Source organism: Phyllobates terribilis, unplaced genomic scaffold (genome assembly GCF_046119375.1).
Source record: "Phyllobates terribilis strain yellow unplaced genomic scaffold, ASM4611937v1 Scaffold_5__5_contigs__length_657084704, whole genome shotgun sequence".
In the NCBI taxonomy this organism is placed as follows: Eukaryota; Metazoa; Chordata; class Amphibia; order Anura; family Dendrobatidae; genus Phyllobates; species Phyllobates terribilis.
This window is the reverse complement of record NW_027362765.1, coordinates 187,136,227-187,156,037: the sequence shown is the minus strand read 5'-3', so window position 1 is coordinate 187,156,037 and position 19,811 is coordinate 187,136,227. Positions and strand designations below refer to the sequence as shown.

At 41.8% G+C, this 19,811-nt stretch overlaps 1 protein-coding gene across 1 annotated transcript in view; it reads right to left on the bottom strand.

The window, feature by feature from the left end:
* BRCA1 (BRCA1 DNA repair associated) overlaps nucleotides 1–19,811 on the bottom strand; it is a 156,138-nt gene that overhangs the window by 74,529 nt on the left and 61,798 nt on the right. The window contains exons 10-14 of the mRNA XM_073683619.1: nucleotides 15,426–18,254; nucleotides 14,756–14,841; nucleotides 8,431–8,605; nucleotides 4,334–4,439; nucleotides 4,056–4,228 (exon numbers count right to left, since the gene is read on the bottom strand). Of these exons, the coding sequence (XP_073539720.1) occupies nucleotides 4,056–4,228; nucleotides 4,334–4,439; nucleotides 8,431–8,605; nucleotides 14,756–14,841; nucleotides 15,426–18,254 (3,369 nt within the window). The remainder of the gene's footprint in view (nucleotides 1–4,055; nucleotides 4,229–4,333; nucleotides 4,440–8,430; nucleotides 8,606–14,755; nucleotides 14,842–15,425; nucleotides 18,255–19,811) is intronic.

The following is a 19,811-nucleotide window of genomic DNA, read 5'->3' as shown; positions in this document are numbered from 1 at the left end:
GAAGTATGGTTCTGCTCATTGTGCGGCCCGCAGCTATCTCACCTGAATCTCCCATACACAAGAGAGCTTACTCTGCTGACAATCATCTCTGTGAAGCAACTGAAAAGCATGACTCCGACTCCCTCATACATGGCTCATGTTTAAGTGATAAATTTACTGTAGCACCGATTCATCTCCACTAAAAGTCTAGACCCTTAGATCAGGAATAGGACAGACATTTATAGGACATTTCATAACTTTACCAAATTCTTATGAAAAAGTATTCCCCACAAACTGCATTGAACTACTGTACCCAATTTATTTTAGGAGTCGAAGTTGGTCCATTTTATACCGACTCCAACTCCACAGCCCTGCTGAAAAGATCTGTGCAGGCACCAAGATTGCTTTGCTTGTTGGCAGTGGGAGACAGCATGAACAGCCAGCCTATTGCTGGCCAACTTCCTGCACAGGCTGATACTTGCACTCACTGGTGTGCCTGCACCTGGACACCATGCTGCAATGCTGAATATACAGTGTACATATATCAGCGACTAAGTGAATGCTACAAAGGGTGCGGGTAGCAGCAGCATCAGGCTAAAGGGACTTTGTCAGCACAGAACTGTTCAAACCAAGTACAGGCGCTCAGTGCACCCTAGGCATGGCCAAACATTTAGGTGCCCCTTCTCACCAACTTGTTTTCCCTCTATCTCCAACATTCTCTGGCTCTATAAAGCTAGAGCTGTCAATCAAAAAAAGAGGAGAGGGAGATGGAGGGAAAACAGGTGGGAACATGCCCTAAAATGTTTTACCACACCAAGGGTGCACCAAGCACCTGTATTTGGTTTGAATAGTCATTTTTTTGCTGACAGACTTCTTTCTAAGTTGTTGGACAGAGCAGGGAACACTGTGTGGGCGGCATTGTGGAGTGGGGACGGACTGCTGCTGCCTGTGTGATAGAGAGATAAGCGTGAGGTGCAATGCAGCAACAGAAATTATTATTTATTTATTTTTTATTGCACCCCCACCTCATGTGATACGAGGCAGCAGTTGCTTACTTCTTCCTAGCCTTCGTCCTGGCCCTGCCTGTGCATAATATAATTATTTTTTTTTGTTATTAGTGGTATAGTGCTAAAAACCTCAAAACTTTAAAAAGTAGTGTACCGTATATTCCGGCGTATAAGACGACCCCCCTACTTTCCTGTTAAAATATAGAGTTTAGGATATATTCACCGTATAAGACTACCCCTTTTCCAACGCATACCAAACACCGGTAAAAATTAAAAAAAAACAGATTTGAATTTAACATGGTCCTTTTTTAATTTAAATTCTTATGACATGCAGGTATATAGCAGGAAAACTGTCACTCATAAACATATTAAAATAGGGGGGACCCCACGTCATTTTTTGGGGGGGTCCCCCATTCTAATAGCTAGTAAAGGCTAGGTATTCAGCTGGGGGCTGATATTAGTAGCCTGGGAAGCTCCGTGGGTATTACCCCCTTCCCAGGCTTCAAACATCTGCCCCAGCCGTCTGCTTAACCTCCGCTAGAGACTATAATGATGGGGGATCCCACGCCAATTTTCTTTTTAAAAAATCCTTTATTTTAACACTAAATGACAATTGAGGGGTTAATAAAGATGCAGTCCCTAAATTATTATTAATTTTGTAATTAATTTTTCCCAAAAATGTTGACGTGGGCTTCGCCATATTTTTGTGTCCAGCCAGGTACAGCAGGCAGGAACGGGCTGCCCCCATCCACCAGCTGCCTATTTGTACCTGGCCGGACACAACAATATAGGGAAGCCCTTTTTTTCTTAATTATTTCATGAATTTCATGAAATAATTAAAAAAAATTGAAGTGGGGCTTCGCACTATATTTGTGTCCAGCCAGGTACAGCAGGCAGGAACGGGCTGCCCCCAACCACCAGCTGCCTATTTGTACCTGGCCGGACACAACAATATAGGGAAGGCCTTTTTTTCTTAATTATTTCATGAATTTCATGAAATAATTTAAAAAAAAAATACGTGGGGCTTCGCCCTATTTTTGTGTCCAGCCAGGTACAACTAGGCAGCTGGGGGCTGGAATCTGCAGCGCAGGGAGGCCCAAGCTTTCTGGGCCACCCCCGCTGCAAATTGCAGTCCGCAGCCACCCCAGAAAATGGCGCGTTCATAGAAGCGCCATCTTCTGGCGCTGTACCCAACTCATCCAGGGCCCTGGTGCGGTGGCTCACTGGGTAATAAAGGGGTTAAGGCCAGCTTGGCATTATCAGCTGGCCCTAAGCCTGAAATTCATGGGGTCACGCCAATATTAGACATGACCGCCATGAATTTCTAGTAAAGTAATTAAAAAAACACAACACCCAGAAAAAAAGTCCTTTAATTGAAATAAACACACAATTTTTTAATGTTCTAAATTAAACCATACTTACCATCACGCCCATTCCAGCTGAAGCCAACGATCTCCTGCAATAAAAGTAAAATAATAAAGCAACCTCATCCTTACCTTTCCGTGGTTCCCAGGACCGGTCCAGCTCTGCTACATCGAGATGACAGGCTGCACCGCAGCAGAACGCTGCCATCCAGCCTATCATCCCGCAGACACTGAGAAGCGCAGGCATGCTTGTGCTCCTCAGTGTCTGACTGTGACGGCATCCAGATGAGCCGACAATGAATGAATTATTTTACTTTTATTGCAGGAGATCGTTGGCTTCAGCTGGAATGGGCGTGACGGTAAGTATGGTTTAATTTAGAACAATAAAGAATTGTGTGTTTATTTCAATTAAAGGACTTTATTCTGGGTGTTTGTGTTTTTTTTTTTACCTTTGACTATGGGGTTAGTAATGGGGGTGTCTTATAGACGCCTCTCCATTACTAACCTGGGCTTGATGTCAGCTGGCATTATAAGCTGACATCAACCCCAGCCCTATTACCCCCTGCCACCGCACCAGGGCAGCGTGGAAGAGCGAGGCTAAGTGCCAGAATTGGCGCATCCTATGGATGCGCCATTTCTGGGGCGGCTGACGGCTGGTGTTTCTAGCCTGGGAGGGGGCCAATATTCATGGCACCCTTCCTGGGCTATTAATATCAGCCTCCAGCTGTCTGCCTAGCCTTTGCTAGCTATTAAAATAGGGGGGACCCCACGTCATTTTTTTGGGATCCCCCATTTTAATAGCTAGTAAAGGCTAGGTATTCAGCTGGGGGCTGATATTAGTAGCCTGGGAAGCTCCGTGGGTATTACCCCCTTCCCAGGCTTCAAACATCTGCCCCAGCTGTCTGCTTAACCTCCGCTAGAGACTAAAATTAAGGGGAACCCCACGCCAATTTTTTTTAAATAAATCCGTTATTTTAACACTAGATGACAAGTACAGTAACCAACACTATCACTGTACTTCATATATATGTGACTGACATGTTTCTGTCTATCTAATCTATGTGTGATGCTCTATTCTTTCTGTTATAAATTGTCGGGTACCGCTGCTGAATTGCAGGCCGGCTTTTTTAAAGAGACGGTGCACGAAAACACTAATATTTGTTTTAATAAATCCTTTACACTAAATGACAAGTACAGTAAGCAATACTGTCACTGTACTTCATATATATGTGACTGACATGTTTCTATCTATCTAGTCTATGTGTGATGCTCTATTCTTTCTATTCTAAATTGTCGGGTGCCGGCTTATGCCGCTGCTGAATTGCCGGCTTTTCATATATTGTCACAGAAGCGATGCGAACTTCCCTGCTCCGGACACAGCGCAGCGCTTCTGTGACAAGTGAAAGCTGTCGGCACAGAAGCCCTGCGCTGTGTCCGGAGCTGGGAATACGCAGCGATGTGTCAGTTTCAGCACAGAAGCGCTGACTGTCTGGACCTACCGCCGCCGTATTTTAACTCCCTCCACCTTATATTAACTCCGACATGGCAGGGATACGGCCACGGCAGCTTATTAACACCCCCAGAGTATCCCCGCATGTCAATTTCTGAAAGTTCAAAAGCATTACCGGCGTATAAGACGACCCCAGACTAGACAGAAGATTTTTCAGTCTTCAAAAGTCGTCTTATACGCCGGAATATACGGTACCTGGCCCATGAGCACGGAGAAAGTCTTCTGCCATCTGACCATTGGACTTGTCATCTGTTAGGGCACTCTCCCTCAGCTCTTTAAATACATTAAAAGAAGCATGGATTTTCTCTGGAGTCCCTTTCTTTGATGTCGCCTCAGGAAGACAACAGGGTGGAGTTGGTGACCTTGACCTGAAAACATGCCAGCCATCCAAATACACAATCAAATTAGAAACCGTCATAACCCAGAAACAAAAAGAACAGATCAGCTTAAATGTAAATGAAAAGGACATTTACCGCTTTTCAACTGAAGGTGGTTGTTCAATGCTTTGCAATCCTGATGATCTACTCTGTCCTGATGGGACCTCAGTCTCTGGGATTGCATCAGGTGATCTGTAAATGTCTGCAACACGAAATATACAGATATAACTCATGTATTTTCATCATTCATCATAATCATAGTCCAAGGCTTTTGCAGGGGGCACCGGTCACAAAAGATGAAATGACTGGAAGTTGTGACATATTATGTCATCCACCTCAATCATGTTAATTAGAGAATATTATCCGGACACATCAGTAACAAGTGGCAAGAGTAGAGAATTACAAATAGACACTTATGGCATAGTATAAAAGCTATATATCAGAGATCAGCAGCACAACCAAAAGAAAATCCGCCAGGAATATAGGATGCGAGCCGCCACAAAGTCCAAGCTGGTGCAAGTATGGGGCTGGGGTTTCATGCTCCTGCGATGGTAGATGTCGGAAGAAATAATGATCAGGCACTTGAGTTTCCATGGGAAACACATTCACAGAAGCTTATAGGGGAGTGTCGGGGGGATAGTTGTAAGCAGCTATGTAAAGTGGATGGTTAGCTTTGGTTAGCTTTATTGCCCATTCCTGAAAACTTCTCTTCCGGCCGCAGAACATTCTGACCATAGGAATCAGAAGCCGCCATCTGCCCATTGCACAAGCTGGGTTCTGGTGGTTGTATCACACAGTGTGTATATAGATCACAATGCCGCGGGCGTCCTGACCTGAATTTATAAGCCCCTAACTCATTAAGGTGTTTATGCCAGAAAACTGATTAATTTCTTTTTTTTTTTTTACGTAACTCAGAAGGTTGTGCAAAAATGTAGTGCCTTTAGGAATTTTTACGCTAGTCCCAGAAGCTTCAACAAAATGGGCAGGGCGGGGCATGGCTAAGCCAGCCCCATTAATGAAGATTCAGACCACTCTAGTGGCAAAATATTTGACAGAAATGTAATCCCATTCCTGACTAGAGTACATGTATAGCTGAGCCTAATACATTAAGTGGCGATACTTTAATGTATTAAGATCATCTTATTCCATCATCCCCGTTTATTAAGACTAGTTTACACAACGCCAGTCTTAATGACTGGGGCCCAAAGTCTTATACATGCCTATTGGGCTGCAAGTTTGGGTCAGGAGACCCGCAGTCAGTCTATATAGAGACCCTGAAAAATGCCCACCTGACCTCGGCCTTATTGTTGTGCCTACTTAGCACAGCCCTTCATGTCTGTGTACACCCATACCTGCCTCATGTTGGCCAATAAAGATGTCCAGCTACTAATGACAGTTATTGCAGCTCCCATGGGAGGAGGGGGTGTAAAAAGGACTGATAATAGCCTATAAATATTTATAGTCCCATATGCATCCTGAATAACCAGATATAGATAAAAAGGAGTTTGTCATTCCCCAAAAAAAGAACAAATTAACCCACTTATACATTTATATGGGACTTAGTCAGTATAAAAATCATACCTGTAGTATAGATTTCACTATTTTCATTTAATTTAAAAAAAAACTTTTATTACATATATAAATGAGGGCTCCTTGATGCACTCTTGATGTGGCAAAGTACTCAGTGATTTCGCTCCCTCTGTATCCCCTTGATTGACAGCACTCACTTCGGAGCTCGGCCTAAGTTAAATCCCCACCCCTGCACACAGACACTGCAGGAGCTGTGCACAAACACAATGTCATCCCCTCCTGTCTACAGTGGCTGCTCACTACACATAGGATCACAGTAGTAGGTGGCCGATTCTGACAGGAAAGGGGAATGAGAGCACGCTCGCACTGACATGGTGTGTGTGCAAGGCCAAGGATTGAGTTCAAGCAGTGCTCTAAAGCGAGCGCTTGTCAATCAACATACTAAGGGTGAAAAGGATGCAAATTGAGGGGCCGGAACGATACATTGAGCCCTTAGCCATGCCACGGATGCACTGAAGACCCCTCATTTACATATTTAATAAAAAAATTATAGAAAAAGTGAAATCTATACTACAGTTATGATTATTATAGGGGCTATGTCCCCTATATGAATGGATAAGTGGTTTAATTTGCATTTTTTGGGGGTGAAAGACTCCTTTTAAAGGAATCTAAAAACTTGACCATATGTGGGACATCCTCAGGGGGTAGAACATACACGAAATAGCCATCATAGCACTCTGCCAACAGCTATGCTTCCCTAAATAGCATAGCAAAGTTTTTAAACAAAGCATACAAATTTGTATAGAGAGCAGGAGATAGCCCACTGTACATAGACTATTGGGAATCCCTCCCCCATAGTTATAAGACTATAGCTGCTGAAATCTCCATCCTTCACCTACATCCATCTACTGTGTGCAGACGGCTCTACATCTCAGCTTTCGGGAAGAACAGAAGGCTGCGATAAAATTGCTCTAGTATATGTATATATTAGAATTCAGAATATGGAAGCCTTAATGTTACATGTAATCAATGATAATCCATCCCTGTTAAAATTGCATAGTCTTTAGTGTTCGCTGAGCACAAAAAAATATCACAAGATAGTCAGTCGAATTTTCAGGGAAACAGAAGTGAGCAGTGTAACGTACACTGCAATTTTGTCATCTCTTGATATAGCTCCGCTACCAGACACAAGGCGATGTCACCAAAACTACAGTTAGTGCTCAGAGTTTTTATATTGGCGTCTTAAAGGGCTGCAGGTCTCAAAGCTTAAAAAGCAAATAAACATCGGAATAATTTTTGAAATGTTGTAACTCCTGTTAAGTATTATCCGGTGAGGGTCCAAGTGCCGAGGCCCACACCTCATTCTGAAGGGTAGAAGTACTCGGGATGAGCGCAATAGAAAGTCAATGGGGGTACACACTGCTCAGTGTGCACTCAAGCATAAGTGGAGCTCCTTAGCTTCAGCGGTCATGATTTCAGGACCCAGACGTCCACAGTAAAACAGGGACAACATTATATTAAAATTACTTAAAAGTTTAGGTCTCCTTCCTGTAACAAACACAAATTCAGTATCTCAAAAAGTAGACAATAGACTATCTAGATCTTGGCTCCTTGAATCCATTTTGAGACCTAAGACCGGGGTGACGCTGTAGCACCCTGCTCGAGTGTTCGGTCGTAGTGGTCATCATCTCCTAAATAGCGCAGGGCTGGTAGTGGCCACGTCTCTCCTGCCACCCGCTTTTATACGCTATTGAAAAGTACAAAAAGATGTACATCTAGTTGGGCGGTTGCAAGGCAGTTAGGCTATGTTCACACGGGGCATTTTTGCTGTGTTCTTTCTGCAGAAAAGAAGCTGGGTTTTATAGTACTGGCAAAAGTAATGAGATTTCAGAAACCTCATTCACACGGCTTGGGGTTTTTTCCTGACTAAATTTTAGCAATACAGCATTTTTTAAATCTGCACTATGTCCGTTCTTTCAGAGTTTTTTTTATACCCATAAAAAGCAATGAGAAAGCACAAAAACACTTGCGTTTTAGGTGAAAAAAAATAAAAAATGAAACGTGTACTGTGGACAAATCACATATACAATCTGCAGCAAATAGCTGTGTTTTATATGCAGCGTTTTTACTAATCGAGAGCAAGTTTTACAGAAAAAAAAAAAAAGCAACATGGGAACATAGCCTTACTCTAAATTTCTCGTGAACTTGAAGATATCTTTCTGCAATACTAAAACATTTCGGATTGCTCATCACAAACACCCTACAGTAGTAGTGTAACTTGGTCTATATAAAGCATATTCACTGCTGTGCGCTGTAAGCATTTGCGGCTTCACCTTGAAAATTGCACAACGACCTTGAGGCTGTCAATTGTAGATCAGAACCAATTCATGCCCCCGATGATCATGCAATTACATCCCGACTGCAGATTACTTTACACGTCTGCATACATTTATAAGACTTTATATAGCGTGCACGCATGGGGAGAGTCTGATTACTTTTATGCCGGTGCATATGCCCACTCATGCTAAAACATTCTGGCTAAGTTGATATGACACAGACTGTTAGAACAGAAGTACATGGTAATTTTCCCCAGCATGCTGGTGCTGTTTGCAGCTGGAGCGGATGTCGTAGGCAATGGCTCATTATACTGTGTGCATATTTACCATAGTCTGTTTGTTTCTGCTGGGCCTCCTGCGGTCTTATTGTGACATGCTCCGCTGTGGATGCGTGCTCCTTCCCAGACGTAGGACTCTGGCTACCATGCTGTTCCAAGACCGCTTCCAGAGCTGCCATTTCTCTCTTGAGTTTCTCTAAATTGTTCTGCATGGCGTCCCGCTGCTGTAAGAGAAGACACCCTGGGAGTTTAATCTACCTCTTAAAAAATTGAAATACTGCAGATCTTGTAAGAGGAAAAGCCGACGTAAAGTGTAATTACGACAGCGGTTAGAATTTAAAGCACCACAGACAGATGTATGCGAGTGTCATAGGTCTGCGCGCTACATCGTCCCACCTGGTATTGAAATAAAGTGAAAATTTAAATGCTATGCAAAAATATCCTCGGTATGAAATCAGAGGCACATGTATGAATGGTCCGACGAGCAGTCAAAACCAGTGTCTTGCTTGGCGGTTCACGATCAGGGGGCTTTAGAATAAAATAGCCACATTGCAAGCTACAGTTGAAACCAGAAGTTTACATACACTATATAAAAAGACACATATGCATGTTTTTCTCAATATCTGACATGAAATTAGAATAAAGCTTTCCCGTTTTAGGTCAATTAGGATTACCATCATTTTTAATATTCGCCAAATGCCAGCATAATGAGAGAGAGAGAATGTTTAAGGCATTTTTATTACTTACTGCAAAGTCAAAAGTTTACATACATTTTATTAGTGTTTGGTACCATTGCCCTTAAATTGAATGACTTGGGTCAAACGTTTGGGATATCCTTCCACAAGCTTCTCACAATAGTTGGTCAGAATTTGGGCCCATTCCATTGTAACTGTTCTGGTCAAACTTAATTTTTCTTAGTACGGCAATGCTGTCGATTTATCATTATGCAGAGATTGCTCTATTCAATCTACGATGAATCTACAGCAGCGAAGACGGGGTGAAGCCCTGCCGTGCAGGAGATAATCCAGTGGGACCTTGGTCTCCCCATTCTCTAGATTTGAGGTTGTCCCAGGAGTCGGACCACCACTGTTCCCTGTGTTATGCCAGAACCTAAAACCTATACCAACATTCTATTGTAGAAATACGCCTTTTAGGTCTGTGATGTCAAATGGGTTTTGTGTGCTGGAGAGATTTACAAAGATTTTTTTCGCTGATTGTGCTCAGTTGGCACATGACCACTGCAGCCAATCTGTGGCCACAGAGGTGATTAGCTATACTACTGTCATCACCACTACTCAGGGATCGGCCCGTGATACCAGCAGTACAGCACTTACATGCTGCAGACAATGATTGCCTGCAGCAATCACTTGCCAGCACTTTCTAAACAATGACCAGTACTGCCAGTGCGTGAGCGCTGAATCTGTAAGGGAAAGAAAGCTGGTTATTGTTTCTTTATTTGGCTTTTAACACTTATGTTTAAAAAGCTGTGTAACCCCCTAAAAATTAAAGAGCGTTACCCAGCTTTTTATATTAGACCAGTGGGAGTTGGACTCTCGGCACTGCCACCGATCAACTTAAGGATTAGTGTGAATGGGACACAGCCATGGTTAAAAGAATACAGAGCAATGTAAATAAAAGAGGTTGCAGCACTTGCCCGAGTGCCATGGCCATAGCTGAGAGTCGGAGCCACTCGAATATTGATAGCCTATTCTAAACATAGCCATCAATTTTAGAAAGCTGACTAGCCCTTTCAGAAGCACGGTTTTAAGAGGTTAGGAGTTGAGCGTGCACTTCATATACAACACGCCTGTTGCTCTGACAAGTGCTGTATAGATGTAAAACATCTGCCGTAACCGATCCAGTTCAAGAAAACTCAAAACAGTTCATTCATCAGGAATTATGAAAGGAAAGAAAATCTCTTTCCATCAAAAAATCAGTTTTTAGAGATTTTCATTTAATGGAAAAATAAAGCCGACTTATTTCTATGTGAAAAGGCGCTTTGTAATGGTCACAAACACACTTACAGAGCCAGGATCAATAATTCCCATTATTCTCAAGAAAATCATCTGCCTCACACTTGCCCCGGAACGCTGTCAAGCAATGCTGTAAAGCAGTCTGAGCCGCAGCCTGCACCAGCCAGGAGAGCTTTCTATTCCTTTTACTTTGAGAAATCGGCAAGTAACGTGTGGCTGACACAAACTTTAAAGAGTTTTCAGATGGGAACTGGACGAGACAGGAGAGGAATCACCCAGGTATTTCATTTGCTACATGCCGCATGGCATGAAAGTGACTTCAGTAACCTACGCAATGTAGTTGAGATTTTTTTCACTCCAGATACACATCTTAGAAAAGCTTTTAGCCAAATTAATGTTTTCCCCCTTCACAGTTACTAGGATGGATGACTGCTTTAAAATCCTAAATCGTGTTTTGGGAACAGAGCTGATTATTTAAGGCTTAGAGCTGCAATATGTTATTGTCATGGAAACAATAGAAGTCTAAAGAATCCGCCACACAAAGAGGGGGCAATGTGAGAAAAACATGGCCGACCTGAGCCAAAAAAGAACATTGACATCTTTGGGAACATTTTTCATTAAGTGCATGCATTTAGGGCTAAAAATAAATGGGTGTGAGGAGCTGCCCACTTAATAAAGACTATGATACTTTTCCAGCAACGGACCACCATTTTCGTCAATTATTATTATTGTGTTTTATAAGGCTGAGTTCACACGATGCGTTTTTAATGAGTTTCCGCGGCGTTTTTGCAGTTGCGGAAACACATTAAAAACGCATGGTTGAAGGGCAGCAATGTTCCCCAATTGAAATCCGCATGTGCTGTGCCCATGGTGCAGATTTTTCCGCAGTGTAAACGCTGCGCTCAAAAATCCGCAGCATGTCAATTAAGTTTGCATAAACGCGGCGTTTTCGCCGCCATTGACTTGCATTAGAACGCGCCAATTCCAAAAGACTGCATTTGTACTTGCGTTATTGGTGCATTCTAATGTGCGGATGGTACCCGGGTCTAGATGAGAGGAGAGTCTCATCCACACCCAGGTACCATTAAAAAAGATGTAAAAAAAGAATAAAATAAAAAATAAATGTATACTTACCTTCCGGCGGCCCGCGCAGCGTTCCTGCTTGGTTCCCGGCACTTTGCAGTGAGTTGAAGGACCTGCGCTGACGTCAGAGTCATGTGACGGGTCACGTGACGCTGAATTCGGCAGGTCTTTCAATTCAAAGTTGCCGGCGAGGGAGAACGGATTGAGCAGGACAGCGCGGGCCATCGGAGGTAAGTATATACACTCTCTCGGGTCACACTATATAAATCCATGCTGGTTGCATGAATTTATACAGTGTGACCTAGTTGTCAAGCACTTTCCAAGTGATGCTATCGCCTGGAAAGCGCTTGTCAATCTGCATGCGGAAATGCATGTGAATCCGCATGTATTCTGCAGGAAAAACGCATGCACAATCTGCATGCGTTTTTTCTGCCAGGGAGATGCAGAAATGATGCAGAAATTTTCTGCTTCATTTCTGCATCGTGTGCACATACCCTTAGTGATTTACTTGCTATGTTTTATATAGTTCTGCTAACTTGTCAGTATGTAAGATTCACTTTTAAAATGTCCAGCATTCCACTAATCTCATCTTTATCTCAGGAGTCCATAGTCTCAACAGCCAATAATCTCATTAGTCGAGTGTAGATTGAGACACAGTGGAGCCGTCACCACAGGGGGTCTTACAGGCAGCCTCAGATGAAGGCTTCTAGAATATTCTTCATTGTTTTAGGGACCAGTAAATGCTTAAAGGGAAGGGTGTCAGCACTTCTGAGCTGGGAGGGGGCTGACCCCAGGGAAGTAGAGGAGAGACATGCTTTAGTCTAGGAGTTGGTAGAAGGATGCTGGAGGGTTAGGATCTGTGGCTGTGGACCTGGAGCTGATGGATGGATGATTTACGGAGTGTTGAAGATCAGTTATCAACTAAAGTGGATAGACGTGCTTTAGCTGTGGATGTGTCATTTGGACTTAAACTTTATTGAAGGACTGTTGCTACTGGATATCTGTGCTTTCGTTTTATCTGTCGTCTGGAGGATTGTGGACTGTGGCTACAGACTATACTGGCTGGAGATACGGAATCTGTGGGCCAACTAAAAGTTGGGAGACAGTGGGTATCACCTGATACAAAGCCAGGGGAACTACTGATTACAGGTTGAGAAGTTAAGGACTGAGAGAACGGTATTTTGGCCATTTACTTGGAACTGCTGCATTACCATGGAGGTGATTAATAAAATATTGTTGCATTGTTAACCTGCCTAGGTGATTACTTACAACCCACAACCTCAGATCTTTACAATGGGCATTAGACATTTTGCCCCATTTACCATCTATAGACTCGTTGTTGAACGGTTCATTGCAGGCTGCAAAATTAGTTAACGGAGAAACCAAAAGTGAGCAGGTACTGACAGGAGAGTTATTAATAGTAACCCCTCTGTGCTGATTAATGACCACAGATCATATAACAGTTGAGCTGAACTTGGATCTGGTCAGAAATCAGATGAGAATAGTTTAGAAAAATTACTAACTCCCAGTCAGACCTGCAGAGCTCTGCAGGCAGCAATGAGCAGAGAAACAGGGGCTGGACAAGCCAAAAATAACAAGAAACCAGTCTGAAAGCCCAACCGGGGTCTATAGGAAGAGACTTGACAGTCACCAGACCTGAACCCAATCGAGATGGTTTGGGGTGAGCTGGACCGCAGAGTGAAGGCAAAAGGGCCAACAAGTGCTAAGCATCTCTGGAAACTCCTTCAAGATTGTTGGAAGACCATTTCCGGTGACTACCTCTTGAAGCTCATCAAGAGAATGCCAAGAGTGTGCAAAGCAGTCATCAAAGCAAAAGGTGGCCACTTTGAAGAACCTAGAATATAAGACATATTTTCAGTTGTTTCACACTTTTTTGTTAAGTATATAACTCCACATGTGATAATTCATAGTTTTGATGCCGTCAGTGTGAATGTACAATTTTCAGTCATGAAAATACAGAAAAATCTTTAAATGAGAAGGTGTGTCCAAACTTTTGGTCTGTACTGTAGATACAGCCATATAATGGTATTGTACAACCTGCAGCTTGTATGAATCCATAATATGGCCACGATCATGATGCTTATAACAAAGCCCTTCTGTGTCTAAGCTGATGAGGAAATGGTTACCTAACAACACAGGCAATCAGCAATTGGAGGTCGCATACTGAAAAAGTGATGACTCTCAGGCAAGAATTGTCTCATTAACACATGAAAGGATACAGTCAGCATCTGAGACCCCTAAACAACAATTTCTCTACTGCTGCAAAGTCTCCTAATTACTATGGTATTATTATAGCGCTGTATGGTATGAGCAAGCACATTTTGTTATTAAAAAAAATTAATTAAAAAAAAAATAGGAAACATACTGGATAATAAGCAGGACTCGCTTTGACAATATTGATAATGCAATGACATCACAATATGGAAAAGTAGTAAGAATAATGCATGGCCTGAGGTTCGGTAATACTAAACTGAACATGGGAGTCATCTACAGCCCAGCGATGGCGGCTTTCTAATAAAACATCCAGATTTAAAGAGGTGTCTGCTGAAAGTGAAGGGCTATAAAAGGCATGACGGAGCGTGTCTCTCTTATGCAGACGGTGCATTTATGAATGAGTCCAAACAATACAATAAACACAATTGAACAATAAGCACATTTGTTTGCCTCCATTCCTTGAAATGCGGAGCACTTGCCATTTTTATTGGTCTCATTTCATCTACAAATTGCATGGACCTTATAGAAGGCTCTTATTTGTATACTGCGCTCATCACATCAGAAATAAAGCTCCGCAGGAAATGGCTTTAAAACATCAACAAAAGTTTACAAATTGCACTCAAACATACTCCACTGAATGCACATAATTTACCGCGTCAGGAAAGGTTTTTGAAAAAAAAAAAAAAATAAGGACAGGATGTATTTACGACAATGACAGCCGAAAGTGATTGAAAGCGCTGTTAGTATTCAACAATCGGCTGGTCGGGTGAGATAACACTGCCACCATGTGCAGCACTGCGGTTACTGCACTGACAATTGTAAAGCGATAACCAGATACTCTCCGCAGACCTGTTCTATGTTTTCATCACTCTTCTGATACTTTCATCAGCGTCACCTTCTTTGAGGACTGTTACAAGCCTACGAATGTATGCAGGAGATACTGAAATTTTGCCAAGTATTAGCACTGAGTGATCCATAGAATAGGATGGCACTGCATCTAGGAACATTGAGGATTGCTCTTACTTTAGACATTCTTCTGGTACATGTTGCTAATTGCTTTTACATGAACAGACAGCAACTTACCTGTGTATTAAGAACTTCGCACTGAGAAGACAGTCCTGAGGAATCCCCCGTGTGGCTGGCCTCACTCTCACATCCAGAGACTTCACCTGAGGGGACAAGTATATACCAGCTGCTGGTTAAAAGTCATTAAATATTACACAACGCCTACACACAGCCTGGCACTAATGGACAGGAAGGTTTGCACCCTCAGATCTTGTAAATCTGACCATAAACATTCAACCACCTAAAGATGCATGTGAGCCTATTACCTTTCCCTCACCAGATGATATCAGGGAAAAGAAGAACTGGGCATGTTGTACAGTCAAAAGAATTGATCCCCCACTATTAAGACACTGCCAAACCTTCACTGGTCTTTCAGCTGGAGTGATGACATCTCGAAATAAGACATGTGACCAGCTACAGCCAGTCACTGATTGGCTAAGCAGTTACTTCCTGTTTGTAGAGAAGTACTGGGAAATAGAGACCAGTAGGGAACTTAGGAAGCATCAGAACTTGAGAACATGAGATATGTCTAACTTCATTTTTACACCATTCTGGCCATTTAAAAAAAAAAAAAAATTCTGAACCGAAAAACCCATTTAGTAATAGTTAACGCGAAGAGCGAAAGCTTGAAAGAATTCTAATCACAAAAGTGGAGGCTTAAGTATGCAAACAAAAAAGTAACATTTACCTAAGTTCTGTTCTTGGCATGTGTCTTCACATTCAGTCTCCAAATTAGTCATTTCTTCTTCCTCATTTTCTACATTTGCCTTTTCGTCTTCATTAAAGTAGTCCATTCTAGCTCTTTTCAGACTATGCCCCCGAATCCCATCCTGTGTGCGTGTACCATTAAGATCAATGGCTACATTTGTTGAGTGGTCAGATGTGTTTGATTGAGAAGAGAACAGGTTGACAGAAAACTGAGACTCCTGACTACATACTAAGGCTTCACGAGGAAGGTTGAAGCTAGTCTCAGTTTTTCCACTAGTGCTGCAGCTACTAAACATTGCCAAGACACCACCACCTTGTTGCCTGGGTGAGGAACTGGCAGATGCATTTTTCTGGTCAGCATTAGCTGATGCATTGCCAAATAATGTGTTAAAACATGGCAACTCCTCATCACCACTTGACTCCTCTTCAGAAGATTCTAACTTTTGCACTCTTCGCTTTCGCCTTCTTACAACTTGTGACTGTGTGACAGGAGATAGAGAACAGTCAACCAATTGTGACTTCTTGTCATCACCAAAAACAAATGATTTTTCAGCAACAGCACAGCAACTTGTATCTTCTCTAGGTATCTCAATACTGCCCAACAATCCATCAGGTGTATCGGAGTAAACTTCAGGACTTTTGTCAGGACTACCATCATGAGATGCTGATCGTCCTAGTAGTTTGCCTGTCATTGTCCCTTGGATACCATTAGAAGAAGTCATTTGATTTACTTGCACTTCATCAAAACCGCCCTTCTGACAATAGTCACTCCTTACTTGATCATTTTCTACTTGACTGATCCCACTTCTAGTGTCTCCTCCCATGGCTACAGCAGGATTTTGATGAGTAACTACTGGGAACACAGACAACGATTCCGTTTCTGAATGCAACAGAGTTCCCTCACTTTTTTTTATAGCAGCACTTTTACCAAGATTACATTTTTCAGGGAGCTCGACATCTTTAATGTAGTTCGGCTGGTCATTGGGTGCGATCGTCTTAACTCTAAGTACCGTTTGGCTACCTGTGTTTTCAGCTGAACGCGTCACAGGTTTTTCGGAGGATAATCTTGACTTCTTTCTAGATCTCATATTCTGTAAGTGCTCCAGCTGAGTTACTTGAACACTCTTGCATTGGCTTTCACAATGGATGTCCTCATTAGGTTTACAAAGACTAGAAGATTTACCAATTCGATCTTTGGTGCAAATTTCAGAGATGTCCATTACGTCACAATTTCCCTTAGAAGCAGTTTCAGTAACTGGATCTAGTTTAAAGGACATCCTCTTAGCACTTTTGAAAGTCTTTAAGAGGAGCTCTGTGTCAAGGTCAGAGTCTTCTATTTCTTCAGCATTCTGCACTGGTCTTGGAGAAGAAGGTCGGTGGTACATATCTGACACATGTTCAGAATCGCACTCCATGTGTGAACTTCCATTTCCTTCCACTGTCACATTTTGGACTGCAATTGGTGACTCACAATTAATTTCAGGCCCATGGTCTTCTAACACCACAGATTGTTCTTTACAGTTGACCAAGTTAGGAATGTGATTTGGAGGATCTTCAATTTCTTGCCCCCCACTCCTAATGTCCATACTGGTAGTAACTGTGACCATCCGATTTGAGAAATCATTTTCATTCAATAAATTAAGTCTTTTGCTACGCCTGACATTTTTTTGGTCAACTTCATGCCCTGGCTCAGTGCTGCTTGGATAGCTGTCAATCTTTACTTCAGATACAAGATGAGGACTTTGCTGTTGGCCAGAGTCTACATCAACTCCTTTTATCAATTTGAGAGATTGCATCATTCGCGTACGTTGGGTCTTCTCGTTCTTCCTTTTCAAAGTCTCCTTCTGCTTCTTTGGTTTGTTTGACTGAGCATCAGAAATTGTTTCTAAATCTTGACCTAGCTCCTCTATTTTATCAAGATCCAAAAATGAGGCAATGGGTGCTTTTAGCCGATTGTCTTCCACATCCAAACCAAAATCTTCCACCACCACAGGACCATTGGAAATCCTATCTGCATTCTGTCCCTTTTGTTCAACCTTCTTAATGAAGTCTTCAGGTTGAAGGCCAGTACTTCTTTTTGGCTTTGAACTAGGTGGTTTGAGAACCTCATTTACTTTTAATGGCTCCACAACACCATCTACATGCACATCAGCAACACAAGTCATATTACCCACTTGGTTTGGCTTTTTTTCTCTTTTGTATATTTTTCCAAATACCTTATCCTCAACACTAACAATACCCTTTTCAACAGCATTTAACACGACATGAAGATGAGAGACAGTCATAATTTTGGTCTCATCAGACACACTGGAATCAGTGTCAGAGGCAGGTCCATCTTCTACATAAAAAATATCAGGTAGCATCTCTTCATCCTTTGGAGAAACATTCAAAAACTCATCCGTCTTCAGAAGCCATTCATTTACTTTCTTAATACTTTTCTTTAGCCGTTGCCTTGATACTGTGTAAGATGCATCTTTTTCACTACCCTGAGTGCTAGCCATGTTTTCAGGGGTAGAGTCATTTCTATCATATGAACAATCAAGTGCAATTTTCAATGTCTGACTTTCACTGTACTGTTGCCTTTCTAGTTGCATGTTGTCATTGGGCTCTGAGAGTTCCTTGACATTCTCAAGGTTCACATGTCCATTTTGTTCAGCCTTGTCTTCACATACATCTGTATCAGTTATTAAATGGCCTTTGACTACTGCAGAAGTTTTACTGAGCGATTCGTTAAGTGTTCTCAAGCTATCCATTGGCAATAAATTGCTTCTTATGCTCTCAAAGTCTCTTTCGGAAAATCCATATTCCGCTATAAAAAAAATAAATTTTAATAAAAAAAAAATATTAGTAATATAAATTATTAAGAAATTCATGTTCTACCAAACTTAAGATGCAAACACTACAAAGACCAATTGCAATAATCTCTTGCCAGGGATCAATGGTTTGTAGTAAATTTTGTCCATTATTTATGTATGTATTCGTGCCTGCTCTCTGGTAAAAATACTCCTCGCTTCCTCCACTTTTTTTTTTTTTTTTAGAAACAAGGTGGCAAACATGTGGTCCAAATTAAGCCGTTTCAAATCAGCAGCATGTCAATTTTTTTAGCGTTTTTCACTCAAATGAAAAACGGAAGAGGAAAATCTTTGTCAAAAAATGCAATGTAAAAAAAGAAGTAAAAAAAATGCATCAAAAAGGATGTATTTTTAGGCAGTTTTTCCCTCATTTTTGGTGCAGAAATTTCTGCTGCAAATATGCAACGTGTCTACATACCCTATTGAAAGCATATTAAAATCATATATACATGAATTAGTACAGTTCCATACTCTAATTTCCTATTAAATTACTAAAGCATCTGAAGACAGGAAGAGAGAAGCCGGCGCTGACTGGGCGCAGGGCTCTCGTGGCCTAAACACCTAACATGAGCCTGGGGAGAGCGAGTGCCGACACCGATCAGCTGCAGCCCAAATTTCCTCTTCATGTTCAGTCCGTACATAGGCGGGGACAGTGATGCAAGTGCTGATTGGGCGCTAGTGTCACAACAACAGCATGGGAGCCCCGGGGCCGCGAGTGTCAACACCGCAGGAACGGTGGCGGCACGGGAGGGGAGTACAAACTTTTTTATTTTATCAGGGCCAAACAATTAGTTCAAGAAGGGGATTGTCCTAGTAGTGGACAACCCCATTAAGCTTTATCGATGTGTAAACATGTTTAGTTTTACCATTTTGATTTAGTTATCAGTGACATTTTGTTTCTGTAAATTCCTTTACAAAACGCAAAAAACATTGAATCGAGATATTATATATATATATATATATATATATATATATATATATATATATATATATATATATATATATATATATATAAATATCTATCTATCTATATATATATATATATATATATATATATATATAAATAATATCTTAATTCAAACACTCAATAAAAAACACTCTGAAATGACCTGCTCAGAAGGCAGAAAGGCTGTTCTCCTGCACGAGTGCAGTATTCGGGCTCAGTAGTCAGTCTATGAGGATGCGCTGTTGCAGAAGCTGAGCAGTAGTGCTCCCACCTGCCAATTAGCAGGCTTCAGAACAGTTTTTTTCAGCGATTTGTATGGGGTCTCAATTCGGATCTGAAAAATGTGTAATGGGAGTAATATTTTTATTCAATAAAGTGCAAAAAATACAATCGAGTGAGGATATATGCAGAAAATAATTCACTTTCAGTGCAGGCAGTGCTGTAGACACACAGGAGAAACTCCCAAAACTCCCATATGCTGACACACTGCAAGGAGGAACAGGATACCTGTTCAACATTTCGTGGGGTAAGGGGGAGGTTACCCCAAAATGGTGTAAATACAAGGGCT